Source organism: Sphaeramia orbicularis, chromosome 12 (genome assembly GCF_902148855.1).
Source record: "Sphaeramia orbicularis chromosome 12, fSphaOr1.1, whole genome shotgun sequence".
In the NCBI taxonomy this organism is placed as follows: Eukaryota; Metazoa; Chordata; class Actinopteri; order Kurtiformes; family Apogonidae; genus Sphaeramia; species Sphaeramia orbicularis.
In genome coordinates this window covers 17,919,697-17,935,579 of record NC_043968.1, presented here as the reverse complement: position 1 = coordinate 17,935,579, position 15,883 = coordinate 17,919,697, and the positions used below count along the sequence as shown (strand labels likewise).

At 39.3% G+C, this 15,883-nt stretch overlaps 1 protein-coding gene across 3 annotated transcripts in view; it reads right to left on the bottom strand.

Moving 5' to 3' along the window:
- ttc28 (tetratricopeptide repeat domain 28) overlaps positions 1 to 15,883 on the bottom strand; it is a 139,992-nt gene that overhangs the window by 88,802 nt on the left and 35,307 nt on the right. The window contains exon 1 of one of the 3 annotated variants that reach the window (XM_030149642.1): positions 2,483 to 2,772. The exons of the other annotated variants lie outside the window; for them this stretch is intronic. Within the exon in view, the coding sequence (XP_030005502.1) occupies positions 2,483 to 2,509 (27 nt within the window). The 5' untranslated portion in view covers positions 2,510 to 2,772. Of the gene's footprint in view, positions 1 to 2,482; positions 2,773 to 15,883 lie in introns of those variants that run through there. 3 annotated transcript variants of the gene reach the window in all.

Genomic DNA, 15,883 nt, shown 5'->3' with positions numbered 1-15,883 from the left:
ACTCTTACAGAGGCGAACACACTGAGGGGCTGAGAGGAACCGAACAAGAAAAGAGTTAAGTTCTCTATGGTAATATGCGATTAGCTAAGCCTGAAAAGAAAGTTTTAGAGATGAGTAAACTGCTTTTGAAGGTAATAGGCACTGAAGCTGAGCTTTAAACACCACCTTTTCTCACTTTAAAATAAATCACCTCCAACATCCTAAAGATGAACTGAAGTATATAGGTCAAGGAGGGATAAATAGTCATAAATCAGGTACTAATGAGGACAAATATGAGCATACATTAGAAACCTGCCCATTAGAAATGAAACCCCCGAGTATAATGCGATTGAGGACATCTACTGTAATTGCATGCTTTTTGTTTCAAATTATATTCATAAAGCAAATCGTAACGCCAACCCCCATATTTTCCACTGGGCTTTAATCCATTTTCATGGACTCTCAGAAAAGGAGTTACCTAGCTGCTTTATCCCTCAGTCGGTCCTCCTTTTCCCACATTAAGCTCATAATTACACATATGAGTGAAGGTTTAGATCAGTCTATTGCTTCAAAAAATGAGAAAAGACCCATTTTCTGGCCATCCAGGGTGATGGGATAGATCCCTAAAGCCCAGCTCACCACAGACTGAACGTTAATTCATCTCAGTTTTAGTGCTCCTTTTCTGCTCTTCTACATGTCACTTAAGCCTTTCATTCTTTCCTTCATGATTTTGATCTCATTTCATTTCATTCTTCAGATAATATGACAGAAACACACATTCAAGTAAACTTAGAAAGGCATCTGCACATGTGTGTACTGGTTGTGTGACTATGTACACACACTCATTCATAGTGGTGGTGCACGAGACTAAAAAGACAATATTAATTCCATGACATTTTCATCATTAAATAATACTTTGATTTCAAAGCAATACTTTGAATCTCATCTCACAGTGACTGCCCTCATTTACACTGCTGCTGGACAATAAAGGCTTGAAGACACAGCTCACAGTGTCTTGATTCTCAAACTTCAAAACAAAAGGATGTGAAAACACTACAAACTGCTGCAGCTTTTGTCAAACTTCTAAGCGTTCAAAGAAAGTACTGGATTTTCCAACCCCTGATAGGTGAAGACTGTTGTACAGTAGATCAGCAGCCACACAAGAGCGTTCTGAAAGTGGTCCGCTGAGTCTCTTTCAGAGGCTTTCGTCACCCTGTGAGATCCTGAGGCTGTTACACATGTACAACAGAGCGAGATGTCAGGTCAACACGGAGCCTTTGCAGAACAATCTTCCTCTTCAAAGTTAACACTTAAAAGCTCAGACCCCAGAATTGGTTGAATAACATGAAGTAGATGGACACGCACTGAGGATAAAGATGACTTAAACACACTCAAACACACTATTGTTACATATAGCTATGCTTCCTCCTCTTCTTTCATTCGTGCCATTAGCGCACTAACAGCTGACTGTCTGGCTCTTATGACCTGGGGGGGGGGGGGGCTTCCCACTGGGACCTCTCCTCTCTTTACATCTGGATCTATACCTCAAAATGAGTCCTAGGTCTTATACCAGTGGATCTGAATCAGTCTGTGACCTTACACTAAAATCACGTGTTTTACTATTACACCCCTGACAGATCCCTCTTATACATACACTGTTACCCTTAAAGTTGAGAAAAAAAAAAATCCCTCTTTTCATGAAAGGATTGTGACAATATGATTTATTCTTGATAGATAAATGGAACTGGGGCTCAGCATGTAATCACTGCTACTGATCAAAGGTGATTACCAATGTGTATAAATAGGAATAAAACGAGGTATGTGCCTGAAAACAAAATTATTCTAACTTTATTGGCAACAGTATATGTGATGTTCTAAAATACCAACTGCTTGCATCTCAGATGTATTTTCCTGTGCTTTCCTATGTTTGAATGTTACTCTTCTGACACCATGGCAGAACACATGCACCGGTGTATTAAATAGCCTACACACCATGATGCCACGCCTCTGCTGTGTCAACCTGAACCACTGCTCTGACATGACTGATCATTAAAATGCATCTCACAATATTTCCTACAGGTGCACAACTGCTGTATTCATTTTACATCACTTTATCTCCTTTCTCGTATCTGCTCAACGCAATAGTGAACATAAAGTGACTTCATCCATATATCTCAGTCTTCCACGCACCTCTGTGGTATTTTAACTGTATTCCACTTACTTCACAATGTCTGATTGTGAATGGTGACTTAATTCTAGCTTTGTGGAATTTTTCATCTCTTGTATAATCCTCTAATAATCCTGCACAGACATGTTTCTGCAGTGTCTTTCTGAAATGCAGGCTATTAACGGATTATCCTTAATAAAGTGTCCGTGACCGCGCTCCCACGGAGTGTTTAAATAGCCCTGTTGATCCCCCACGGTGCCACTCATCCAACACATTCCGACACAACTTTGGACTAAACAGTTGCAAAGAGTCGGCTGAAACCCCCAGTCCACTCACCTTCTTCCGGGGCTGCCATTTCATCATATTTGTAAAGCAGATGTGTGCAGCATCAAAGTGTCACAGCGGCCGGCGTGGGGGTGGACGCGGCGGCACAGGCATGTCAGCCGTGGGTTTAGGAAGCTGCGTTCACAGGGGTGCGCTTCTGGTCCGAGGGAGCGCACACGCACACGCGCCAGGCGCCGAAGTTAGTTATAATCCTGATATAATGACACGAGAAGTCCACGAGCGGCGTGTACTGTCCGGTCATCCGGGTCCGAGCACAGCATCATCCGCCTGCTCCCACTGCCTCTGAGGCTCCGTGGACTCGACTGAGAGGAGAGACCTGAAATGGTAATCTAAGAGCCCACGCCGATACTCACTCTCTCTCTCTCTCTCTCTCTCTCTCTCTCTCTCTCTCTCTCTCTCTCACTTCACAATGGACGAATTAATAGGCTTAAAGACCCGATCCGGTGTCAAATCACATCAATTCATTTAAAATTATTCCCACATAATCTGAATTCAATACGATGCTGTGGGTTTATTTATAAAAGTCAGTCAATCCCAGATCTAATTTCCCTTTAAGATGGGACTGTTTATGGGATGTAATTCAGTCAAAAATGCAAGAGAACAAAACCAAAGGAGACCACCACTGCAAAACTTGGAACGGATCAGCAGGAAACTGCATATTTTACCTACCACTGAATCCCAGAAAATTACAAATGATGGAAATAGGAGGACAGACTCATAGCAGAGTAGACTGCTTCCTAATTGCACCGCTCTGCACTCCTTTACCATATGGAAGACACACAACTGTCCTTGAACGAGCTGTTGTTTAAACCAGTTTGTCCCAGTGCCAGAGGGTGAAGATTTTTAACTGCAGCTGTTTGATGCTAAATTGCCGTGTGTACACTTTTTATGTTATCACCATGCTGCATTAAGTGAAAGATATACTTAGGTTAAAGTTTTTGTTATTCAAGAGAGACAAAGAGGTAGAGAAACTATGTGGCTCATTGCAGCCTGAACCCAAGTGGAGGCTCAGGGAGAACCCTACACCTCTGTGTGCAGCTCTGAACAGAGGGTGGCAATGAGAGCTCCTTGAAACTGGAGCTAGGGATGATATTATTGGGGATCATTGGGACACTGAAAGGCCAGAAGAAAAGCCTTCAGGATCACTTAGATCACATAAACAAAGAAGAGGTCGACCCACTCACACACAGGCCCGGAGAGTGAAGATGAGAAGTCAGTGACGTTCTTTACTTTATAAAGATGTTCTGAGTAAATCAATACAGGACGGAACAGGTGTTACATAATGACCAAGAGTTTCTCCCACATTAAGGGCTCTTAGTCTGGAAGGTGGTGCATATATTAACAGAAAAAAGAACATTTTCTGATACAAAAGTAGTATATCATATATTTCTGCATTCAAGGTGTGTGCAAAACACATGGACAAACTGAAAAGCAGCAAACCAACAAAGAAATACATATATACTGTATGTCCATGACCTTACAGCAGTCTGATCATCTGGTAATTAAGTGTCAGCTAGTCTTTTCTTTGCACATCTTACGTCTGCATTGAGCTGCCATGTGCATATAATAAGCGCTTATAAAATCCAAGTGGCCTCTGTGTGCGTGCGTGTGTGTGTTTGTGTGTGTCCAGGGATTCACACAAAATCTGGAAAGAGCTGCCTGCTGCAGTTTGGCATACTTCTGTATTTTTCCTCAAGGAACAGACTAATAAAAATGGGAAGTTGATAGGACCAATATTTTGGGAGATATTAGTAATTTTGAAATACAATGGCCTTACAATCACATTGCTATACTCAGAACGCTTTGGCGGTGACTGCTGGACAAATGTGGTACAGCATGCTCGACTACATAACAGCATAAAAACTACTACATGTAGAACCCGTGGATCCTCACAGGTCAACGTGCTAGTCTATTTTATAAAAGCCAACTGGCTTCTGTGTGTGTGTGTGTGTGTGTGTGTGTGTGTGTGTGTGTGTGTGTGTGTGTGTGTGTGTAGTTGTTTTTACAATGGGCTTACAGGCAGCCCGTGGACAAGTCCATTCACAACCGCAAACGGGGGGGGGTTGTCTGGATCCAGATCAATGGAACCACCGAGACATGATGGGAAAACCGGGTCTGGCTGTGATCACACACTAACAAGGTCGGTCTGGTTGATACTGTGGCCTGGTTTCACTCCGCCGGTCTCCGGTCAGACCCGGCCCGTTAACACCCCCCTCCAGACACCCCACACACACACACACAGCAGTGAGTCGCAATAAACCATTGGGTTCAGTCCTGTGTAAAAGTCTATGGTCCATGTCAGATGTCAATACAAAACAAAATGAGGGCCATTATATTTTTCCAAATCTGTGTTACACCAGTAAGCTTAGCTCAGCTCCTTATTTTATCAACTCTACTGCTTCTAGAACCTGTGGATTCCCATGGGTCAACGCATTAGTAACACCTATAAGGTCGCATACAAGTCATACACAAAGAAAGCTGAAGCATTCATCTCCTACTCTAATACCTGTATGAGCACTGACACCAGTCTGGTCTCTTAAACAGAACTTTTTAATTACTATTTTTGGCACAAACTAAAGTAAAATAGATTCAGTATTCTATTTTTAAATTAAAAACCTTAATTGTGTAAATCCTTGTTGCTACTTTGACCTCAAGTGAAAGGTTAAATCTAAAGGCTCAGATGACATTACAGGGTTGAGGTGAATGACTGTTGGGTCTGGATTAAAGGGGCTTGTACATGATTGTAATGAGTTTCTCAAATCAATAACAGAAATGAACTTCACTGAGTGACAGTGAAGGTAAATTGTAGTGAAGGATGAACATCTCTAACCCTGTTCTCGATAACACACACATACAAACACACACAAACACACACACACAGTGTGAGCTGTCAGCTTGTGTGACTGTCAGTCATTTAAAGAACAACCTAATCTCCAGAAATAAACGACCAGGGGCAAATTAGATTTAGAGGAGAATTACCACTTCTAGCCCTGTGTGCAGCCATGCTGTGGCTTTAATTTGTCCATCAGCCGAGAGAAAACCCTGACTCTATCACTGTGAGCATCTTAGCTGACATCAGCTGTTAATATTGTTCAGGGTCTCATTGCAAAATGTATGCTATTTAAATATGAACTTAGGGTGTAAATAGGACGAGCTAAGATCACATGTAATTTTTGCTCAGTAATTGACCTTTGGCTCACTGCTGCCCCCTTGATACTGCTGCTACACCTGTCACTGTATTTGCAGAGGGTGTAGTATTAATGTGAACTGGTTTAAAATAAATAAATAAATAAATACACAAACATACACAGACATTTTTGATTATATGTGCATATGAAATTGAGTTTTAATGCAATATTCAGTTAGATTACTGGAAGTTAGTTGGATATGCAGCTCACACAACAGCAGTCAAACAAACTGTCTAAACATTTTTTTAACTACCTTGTAGATATGGAAAAACAAAAGTCCAACCCCAAAGTCCACATTCATAAAATGCCAGACTTTGATTTGTGTTCCTGTTTAGAGAGGCAGCTCTGATCTGTCACATCGTCAGGTGCATAAGAGCTCTCTGCCAGACAATTATAGCCCTTTATGCAAACTGTAAGGCCGCATGTCTGCAGAATTACCCACAATTCATAGTGTTAAGACATCAAACATGAGTCACAGACAAACATACTGAGCGTGCTGGTATCCCTAAACTTAAAAATAAACAACACATTGACAAGGATTTCAGAGGAATGCATGCATTTACTATTTACACACCTTCTTTATTAAAACATTTTTTCCTTCATTCAAGCTATGAAAAAATGAGCAAGTTAATTATATGACACTTACTTCTCCAACTGGAAGATGATTAATTCACCTGATCCCTTAAACTGGCATCATTTTTTTATTAAAATATCTACAAAATGAATAGGCCCATGTTTTTTTTTCATTTTCTTGACTTATGTGTGTACATTTTAGCAGGTGTTTGAAACAATATTCAGATTATGTATTGTATTTACTGTAACATCATGTTTCATTTGGTTCTTGTCAGTGGTGTAGTATCCACGATGTTAAACTCCAAATATATGTGTAACTTACTTTGTGAAACTAACCTACTCGCTGGCAGGTTTTCTCTGGAAAACCCTGAGTTTTTATGTATCTCCTTCCTCCTGTTGTCTGAAGGAGGTCTCTGAGAGCACAGATCCACGTATACATCCATGATCTACACACTCATTAGAGTTTAAATGAGGGACATCACATTTGCTTTTCATAGCCTATTTTATGTTATTGAGCTTCCCAAGTTACTACTGCCTTTATGGGTGTGATGATGCAGTGATCTCTGCAGTCATGTTTACAAATTACACATCACTGATTCACTCTCAGCTCAGAAGGAATGGCATTTTCATTCTCTTTTTATCAATTTTTTGTAAAAGGGTTGACATTATCTTCATTCAGACAGCAGACAGCAAAGACAAGAGAGTCTGAACAGCTTGTTTATAAATAAAAGTCATACATTTTCCATAGTCTTAAATTAACATCCTATGACCCAGCTATAGGTTTTCTGTCCACATTTGTGGACAAGAGTTTTACAACTTCATACAAAGAAAAGAGAAAAGACAACTGTCCCCCACAAAGGACATTCCATAAAAATTTTAAAAACTGCATCTGAAAAAACTGTTGCATCATGATGTTTCCAAAATAGGCACTTATTTAATAAAAAACAAAAAAGCTTGTACTTAGCTGACATTTCCTGGGTCTTAGGAGGTTATAATTAACATTTAACTGGCAGCTAATTCACTGAAATGAAATATGACATGATAATCTGCCACTAAATGCAACATGAATAAAATTGTAAACTATATTGCGTTACCTCTAGATGAAATGCTCAGAGTGTTCAGGGTTCACAATATGTATGAGTTAAACTTTTACTGTGAAAGTAGTGGTGGATCTGCAATACGTGGTAATAAGGTGCATTTACACAAATATCGTTAATGTACCTTTTGATAGTTGTGACGGCCCCACACCTTTTGGGCACTATGGGCACTGTCAGTTTAACTTTCAGATGGAGACATCCTGATCAGTCACACCTGTGGCAGGTATGACTCCCCTACTTAAGTGGCTCAACATGGATGCTCACTCTCTCTCTTGGGTCTGCTCTCTGCCCTGGTCTGGTCTGGTCTGGTCCTGCCCTGGTCCACATGCTCCTCTCAACTGGCCTTTTTGTTAGCACAGTGTATTTTGGTTATTGTTAGTTTGACTTAGTAAAATCACTGTTACATTTTTACTACCTCGTTCGTCTCCGTTTCTGCCCAACCTCAGCCAGGTTGTGACACGGTTCACACTAGAAAATGTTTATGGAAATGTCAAAATGCTGAAAAACTTTCAGGACTATGAAGCAAAAAATTAACTTAAGTGAGTGACCAGCAGATTATTGTCCCAGATATTCTGATAAAGTGTGAAAAGATGTCTGTTACAATAGTTAGTGTCAACTGACGAGACCAGATTATTCCTCTGTCTCATCTGTGAAAAAAAAAATATATATATATGCACGTACACACACGCACGTACACACACGCACGTACACACACACACGCACACACACACACACACACACACACACACACACACACACAGAACCATTTTACATGAAAACAATTTACTTCCTCTGCTGTGTTTATTAGAGCCCTGTGTAAAGTAACTTACAGCAACACCTGCTGGTGACACAATGCAGTCTAGACAGTTCGCTTAAAATCAATTTAAAGAAACACACACAATTTTTATTATTTCCTAATTTTCAAAAGTTTACCTCAAATTCTGATATCATTTTATGGAAACACAGCTTCTGTCTGTGGTAGCAACAGAAAATAAATACTGTACAGAAAAGCATATCAGCCATGTTGATAGTTATAACAAACAGTATAAATCATGTTTTGACATAGTTACAATAACATCATGTAATATGTGCTGTCTCATTCATATCTACATTCCTTTCCTCTCACACTCCATCACTTAACAAGTGATGTCAGTTGAAGCAGTGTATGACATGCGTCACCAAATTTTTATCAAATCTGTAAAACCACAGTCATAGCCTAAGTATCATGAATCTATTAGTCTTTCCGTGATTACGTACCTGAATCATTTCCCTCATGGTGAACAACTTCAAAGTGTACTCCACCACAAACAATCCATTTGTTTATATATCAAACCGAAACCTAAACCATCACTCAGGCTTTTTCGGAATTCCATGCAGCAGCAGCAAGACGCAAAGAAGCCATTTCCATGTTTCTTACTGCTGCGGCCATACTGCCATTGCGTGGAATTCTGAAAAAGCCCAAGTGACAGTTTGGTTTAGGTTTCGGTTTGATATATAAACAAATGGGTTGCCTGTAATGGAGTACACTTCGAAGTTGTTCACCGTGAGGGGAGTGATTCAGGTCCGTAATTATGGAAAGACTAATGGATTTGTGGTACTTAAGGCTATCACTGTAGTTTTACAGATCTGATGAAAAACTGGTGACGATCGTCATATGCACCTTTAAATCTGTGAGGGTTTAGGTAGATATTGAGATCACTCTCTGAACTCTTTATATCTGGACTATCATCTTACTGTATCACCACACACACTGCTTTAACATGTGTAAAACTCAAAGGCTCCACAGGCCTGGAGGGGTGAGGATTTGGGTCATTTGAACCACTTAGCATTTTTACTCTGAAGTGAGATTTTCTCCACACTGAAAAAAAAAAAAAAAGAAACACCTGGATGTTTAGAACCGGTAATCTCAGTAGGACGCCATGCTTACACTTGCTGATGCAGGAATTAACTCCTGATTGAGAACATGATCTAAAATAAATGAGACACCAGCTGTATTTTCTGCTTGTGTTTAGGATTTGAGGAACACAACAGACCTCAGAGGATGAAGGCGGTGGCGGTGATGTAACATGGGTGTAAGTGGTTGGGTGTAGCACAGCTATAGGGATGAGAAAGATGACAGGCCATCCTTCCTCTTGAGCCCTTACTGTCAGTCTCCTGACTCTTTCAGAAAGCTTCATACCAGCCAGAAAAGCTCCCTTTGACGATGTCAGCCATTCAAGTGACTTACAAGTGAATAAGAAAGTATGTTTACTGTATATTTACATACATTCCCACACCTGCTTTAAGTATCATCAGAACATTACACTGTGTTAATCAGCTTTGAGCCATTTTTTAGTCTTTTTTTTTAAAGCTGTTACCATAAGCCATTGTAAAGACTTTTTGATTCATAACAGCATGACTCAGGAACATCTGAGCTGCACAATTTATCAGATGATACAACAAATATATTTGACGTAGATAAAACACTTGTGCATTGGTCTGAACAGCTTCAATGCAGTTATATTAATCTTAGTAAAGTGCAACGAGCGCGGCAGGACAGGGAGAGCAGAGGACTATTACTAACATATGCTGAGCTCATAGTTTATGCCTGTTTAACTTGCATATTATGTACTTTTTAATCTGAATAAATACAAAAGAGTGGTTGCCCACAGTAAATTTAGTTGGGAAATTTCTCTTAGACAAGTCTGCATGTTAAAAAGTTTTATTTGTGCCAAAGTCTGATGTTTGTTCCAACAGATTTGCAAAAAACAAAGACAATAAAAGAATACTCCAAATGATCAATAATGGTAGCCTAAGAGTAAACTGACAGATGGGGGTGTGTACAAGTAACAAAACAATAAAATGTGCACAAATGTTAATAGTGAAACGTCATACAACTGTACTCAAGAACTAAAAACCCATCACATCCTGAGATCCAGCAATTAATACAGGAAGCGTCAGATAGGTATAAAAGTCTGTGTGTGTGTGTGTGTGTGTGTGTGTGTGTGTGTGTGTGTGTGTGTGTGTGTGTGTGTGTGTGTGTGTGTGTGTGTAGGGCTGAAAAGGCAAGCTGATTTTATTTCATTATGTTCTTTCATCCCCTGTCCTTGTCAGACAATGTGACTGATGTCATGTGCTGCCAGCATGTTAGAGTGAGTTGTCAAGGCAAACCAGACAGACGCTCATACAGACGTTCTCCCAAAAGACACACCTGTATCCAGTGCATGCACACAAAGACATGGAGGCACATGAATGTCCACACATGCATCTATTAAAATCTACCGTCAGATGTTTGTGAGTCTGTACATACTAACCCTGGTTTAAACAAAACCAATAAATGCACATGTCATGCTGCTGTCAGATTTGTCTGGCGTCTTTTAATACGTGAGGAGAGAGAGAGAGAGAGAGTGAGAGAGAGAGAGAGAGAGAGAGAGAGAGAGAGAGAGAGAGAGAGAGAGAGAGTGAACACTGACTTCTGTTGTGTTGAAGTGAACATCTAAAATAAACTAACGAAGCCTTCATATCTGCAGTTTTCTCTGCAGATTTGAACATGTCATTGCGCCCAAACTCTACAAGTAAAATCATACTTATAGAAAAATCGCAGTCACTCCCCAGTTCCAATAAGAATTCATAAGTAATAAAGTGGAATGACTGAAATAAAGTGTGGTTACAGTGCATGACTATGGAGGCAGGTAGTCTTACATGAGTTATTATTATCAGATACATTTGCAATGTGTAAAATGACTGTTATTAACATAAACATATATTCACTGGAAAATATATGTGGATGCAGTAAGGAAGGCATGGTTCATTGTGAAATGTAGACTAATCATAAAGTGTTTCTGTTACTCTAATTCATACATGAGCAGAAAAGAGCAAGATCACATTTAACCTCCACATTAATTATTTTTCAGCTTCAGTGAACAACATGTTTCACCAGAGCCATAGCCATATTTTATAGTCTGATGAAGCCTGTAAAAGAAGAGCCATATGCTACAGTTGGCTGTAAATTATTGGCATTTGCTAAATGGGAAACACAAGGGATTTATTTTATGGGTTTTACAGTCAGTAGTTTGTTATATTTTTAGTTTAATTAATTTCATTACTTCAGAAATTCGTATTTGGTCCATATAAGATAGTAGCTGAACACTGAAGATCAGCTATAGACCAGATGAAAAGCAAACATTTCAGAGCAAAAACTAAAATGATGTGTTTTTTTTCATACACATTATTTCTTTATTTGATTTATTTCTTCCTAACACATCTTACCGTGGTGTCACAATACATAAGTGGGTGTACTGTGCTTTCCATCTCTCATAACTATTACCACTGTTTTACTGTTCTTATCTCATACACCCATCTCTCTATTGAAGTTGCAGGTTAAGAAATAATGACAGGAGTTTAATTCCCCCTGAGTTTGTCTTTCAGACAGTTCACTCCAGGCTTCACTGTTTCAGGTTGGTGCATTTGTTGCCTTCGGGGCAGCTCTACCTCAAAGAGTAGAGTCAAGGCATAAATGTTCCCCATTCTACTAAACCACAGATTATATAAGTGATTGCATATTTGTACAGTAAAATGGACAGTGAGGTTAAGGAGGTTATGTGATCACTCATGTCTGTCTGCCAAAAACTTTGCACAAAAGCTACTGCACCCGCTTTCATAAAAGCTAGGACATGGGCCAAGGACGAATGGAGGCTGGAACTTTCTACTTGGAAAACGCTATATCCTCAGGCTAACTTACAACTATGTTACCATGGTAACAGTCAGTTGAACTAACCAGTGGCACTGAGAAAATGAAAGCATACACAAAAAAAGTCACAATCTTTCATCGGATAGCCTTTAGTTTTGATTACAGACCACAGGATTCTCAGTGGGGTTCAGGTCTGGACTCTGTGGTGGCCAGTCCACATGTGAAAATAATGTCTCATTGTGAGCAAAAATACAACCTTTATGGGATGGCCTTTATCAGGCTTTTTGAGGGTATTTTCAATTATAAGGTTCCTATGTGGATCCCTAGGTTTAGTACCTGGGAATGATCCCAGAATAACTAATTGCAAAATAGTTATAGGAGATATATTTTAAAATAATGATTGTGGTAAATAAGGTTTAAAAATGATAATCCAAATTTAACCCCATGGATGGACATTATGGAGGAGATTTTTGTAATGAAGACAGTTGCTTTCCACCTGTGAATCAAAGTGGGCGACTTTGAACAAAACTGGAGGAACTGGACAGTATTTAACAACATAAACAGAGCTCACTTGAAGACTTGAGAATTTCTGCCCCATTACTGGTTTTCTTTTCTGCCCCCTTTTGTGTATATGTTATTTTTCATAATCACAATGAAACACAGTCTATTTATTCTGGCCAGGCTGTTTGCGTCTTAACAATAATGTGCAATGAGAAGAAGAGTGGAGTGCAATACCTCCTTAGTTATTCTGAAGATGATATGAACTGATATAAAGGTATGTGTAGATACACACATGGATGGAGACAGCGTTAGTATGGATGAACTAGTTTGCACTAGATGATGCAGGATCCTTGATGCCAAAAACAGTTGGCAGTCACCACTTTTACTTAGAGCAGCACTGTTATGAAACTGACTGATCTGCCAAACACCAGGGGGTGACTTTGTCCAGAAATGTCTCTCCAGCAGACACTGTGACACTGTTGTAATGTGTTGTAATGCTTTATAGTTACAAGGATTTGGAAATCATGGCAGCGTTTGCAAACTGTACTCAAAACCATAAAGTCTCCACTCCTGTAATTTCTTAAAATCTTCAGTCTAAATATCTTCCCCACACTGTACTTGTAACATACTAATGTGAGGGCAGAGTGTATGAGACACACTTCCATTGTGTTAGACAACCACAGTGGATCCTAAATCACACAGCGCTCTCAGAGGTCATCAATAATGCAGTAGTTCTTCTGTTCGTGTGTGTGTATTATTTGTTTATGCTCATGGCTGGTGCCAACCTCATTGTTTTTTCATGAAAACTATAAACTGCATATTTACAACCTGTTACAAGGAGCAGACAAAAGAAACACACAACCACACACACACACACGAGGTATGCAAATAGTACTACATTTGGTGGCAGAGGTTATTAATGTACACTTCAGCTCCATATTATCGATACAATGAAATTCACTAAAAGTCATATATCTCTATGATTGTCTTTATTTTACACCAACACAGGCACCGTACTGCAGAACTCCATGAAGCCTGCCAAGCGGACCTGCCTGACAGCATTTCCGTGATGAAATAATAAAGTCACCTTGACCCTTGAACCTTGACCTTTTCCCCAGAGGACGGCATCAGCACTGGAAGACATGTTTGTCAGGGACGAGCGCGGCTGCATATCTTTATCAAATCTCTATCAGTCTTATTCATCTCTCTGACCGGCATCATCACTCTGCCTCTGCACACGCATACACACTCTGCCGATACACAAAAACATGAAACACACTCAGATACACACACCATATGTCAGGAAAGTCAGTTTGATGGAGCACTTTCCACAGCCAACATGGCTACTAAACACACACCTTGGCAGTGATGAATGTAGTGGGTTGATGTGTGTGTGGGTTCACTAGACTGGAAGACATGGATTTACTAAGTGTGAGTTTATAGTCTGCGTCCTGTGCACTCATGTAGTTCAGATAAATTACTGACACAGTTATTGCTGCTCCTTTATAATTAAACCTTACAGTTTAACATCTCAGTAATTATAATGCTATGATGTTGTTTTGTTGCAGTTGGTAGAAGCACAATTATATGCCATGACGTTTCCTGATGAGGGCTGTCACGATATTAAAATTTGAGCCAATTATCATAATATAATTGCATAAATTATTGTCTATTCTGTTACATTCATGCCACTACTGTGCAAGTCTAATAGTAGGTACAAAGAAGAGGAGACATTTATTAGCCAGGAACTTTGACACTGATACACTTAATTACATTTGTTTGCTTTTTGTTTATAAAAATGAGAAATCTTAAATACACAAAGCTCATTGCTGAAATTTTGTACCAAAGTAGACAATCGTATTGAACTGTCACGTTCCTAGGTCACTACTGAAGTAATGAAAAAAGAAGACAAAGAATGAGACATAAGTTGGAAATAATGATAGAATGTTATTTCTATTCATTTCACCCAGAATACAGTTCATACAGTTAAATAAAGGATATTATCACGATTATGTAATAGAATCAAGATTATCTCTAATTATTGTGACATGGTGATTATGTGATAACTCAGATTAATCTTTATACAGAAAAAAAAAATCACTATGTTTACATGCACACAGTGAATTTAACAGGTGACACATAACAAATAATTAGGAAGAAATGCTCTAAGGATATAGTTATAGGATATACATGATGGTAGTTTTTATGATAATCACAGTATTCACGGCTGGATGCAAATAAGCAAGAAGTGGAATATTAGTAAGAATATTGTGTTTTGAAAATAAGAGCATAAAACACAACATTGTACATGTACTCATGAGTGCCTTCTGCATTGTGGTATTATGCATGTTATTTTAAATTCAACAGAAGGCACGTCCTTGACAGACAAGTGGAAGCATTGCTCCACTGTACAAGCTGACATTTATTTATGTCAGAGCAGCTCACAGATCTGAAATGTTCAAGTAAGATTCATATAAATACCTGTTTACTGCATTTCTTTTATTATTTAGCTGTGTCTCCATTTTGTTGCTGCTTTTGCTATTTTTGCATAGTGTGTTTTTAAGAGCAATTAAGTGGAAGACGGTCAGCAAACAATAGAGAAATGATATTCCAGCAATTCCAGGTATAATGGATGGATAAACATAGATGCTTTTTTATTCTATCTATCAATAAATTAGGTATTTCTACTATGTTTCTTTTAAATCAAGTCTGGAATGTATTAGTATTAGAATTGCAGCAGCGTCAAAATAGTATAGATGCGCCACTATCCACAGGCTCTGTAGTACTTCACAGATCTAACTACTGTAGGACCAGCATGCACTGCTCTGGCCTGTCCCTGTGTCTGACCACAACCCGTCTCATCCTGAACCTGTAGCTCAAGTTAAAACCTAAATCTTTTTTATTTCACGTTTTGACTGGACATCACTTCCAATAAAGTGTTAACAACTGTATGTGAAATATCACCACAGGAAGCAGATCTCTTTCTACACACACATCCAAAGAGCACACATCCAAACACATAGTCGACATGTACTCTCATGTACCCACCCATTCATTCCACCAAAAATCAATAAGCTTTTTCTGTAGTAAATGAGGAAATGTAATAGGATGGACAAAAGCAAATAAATAAATAAATAAATAAATCCTGTATGTGCACATACAGTACATAAAAGGATGTACCATACGTATGCAGGTGGTCTTATCTTGCAGCAGAACCTCTCACCTTGCTTTTCTTCTGCTATATCAGTCCTGGCTCTTGTGTCTGAACACTGAGATGTCCCATCTGGATTTCCATTGGTCACACAGGCAGGGGGTCGCTTTGACCTCATCTGAACAAGCCCTTTGCTGCTACAGTCCTTCTCCA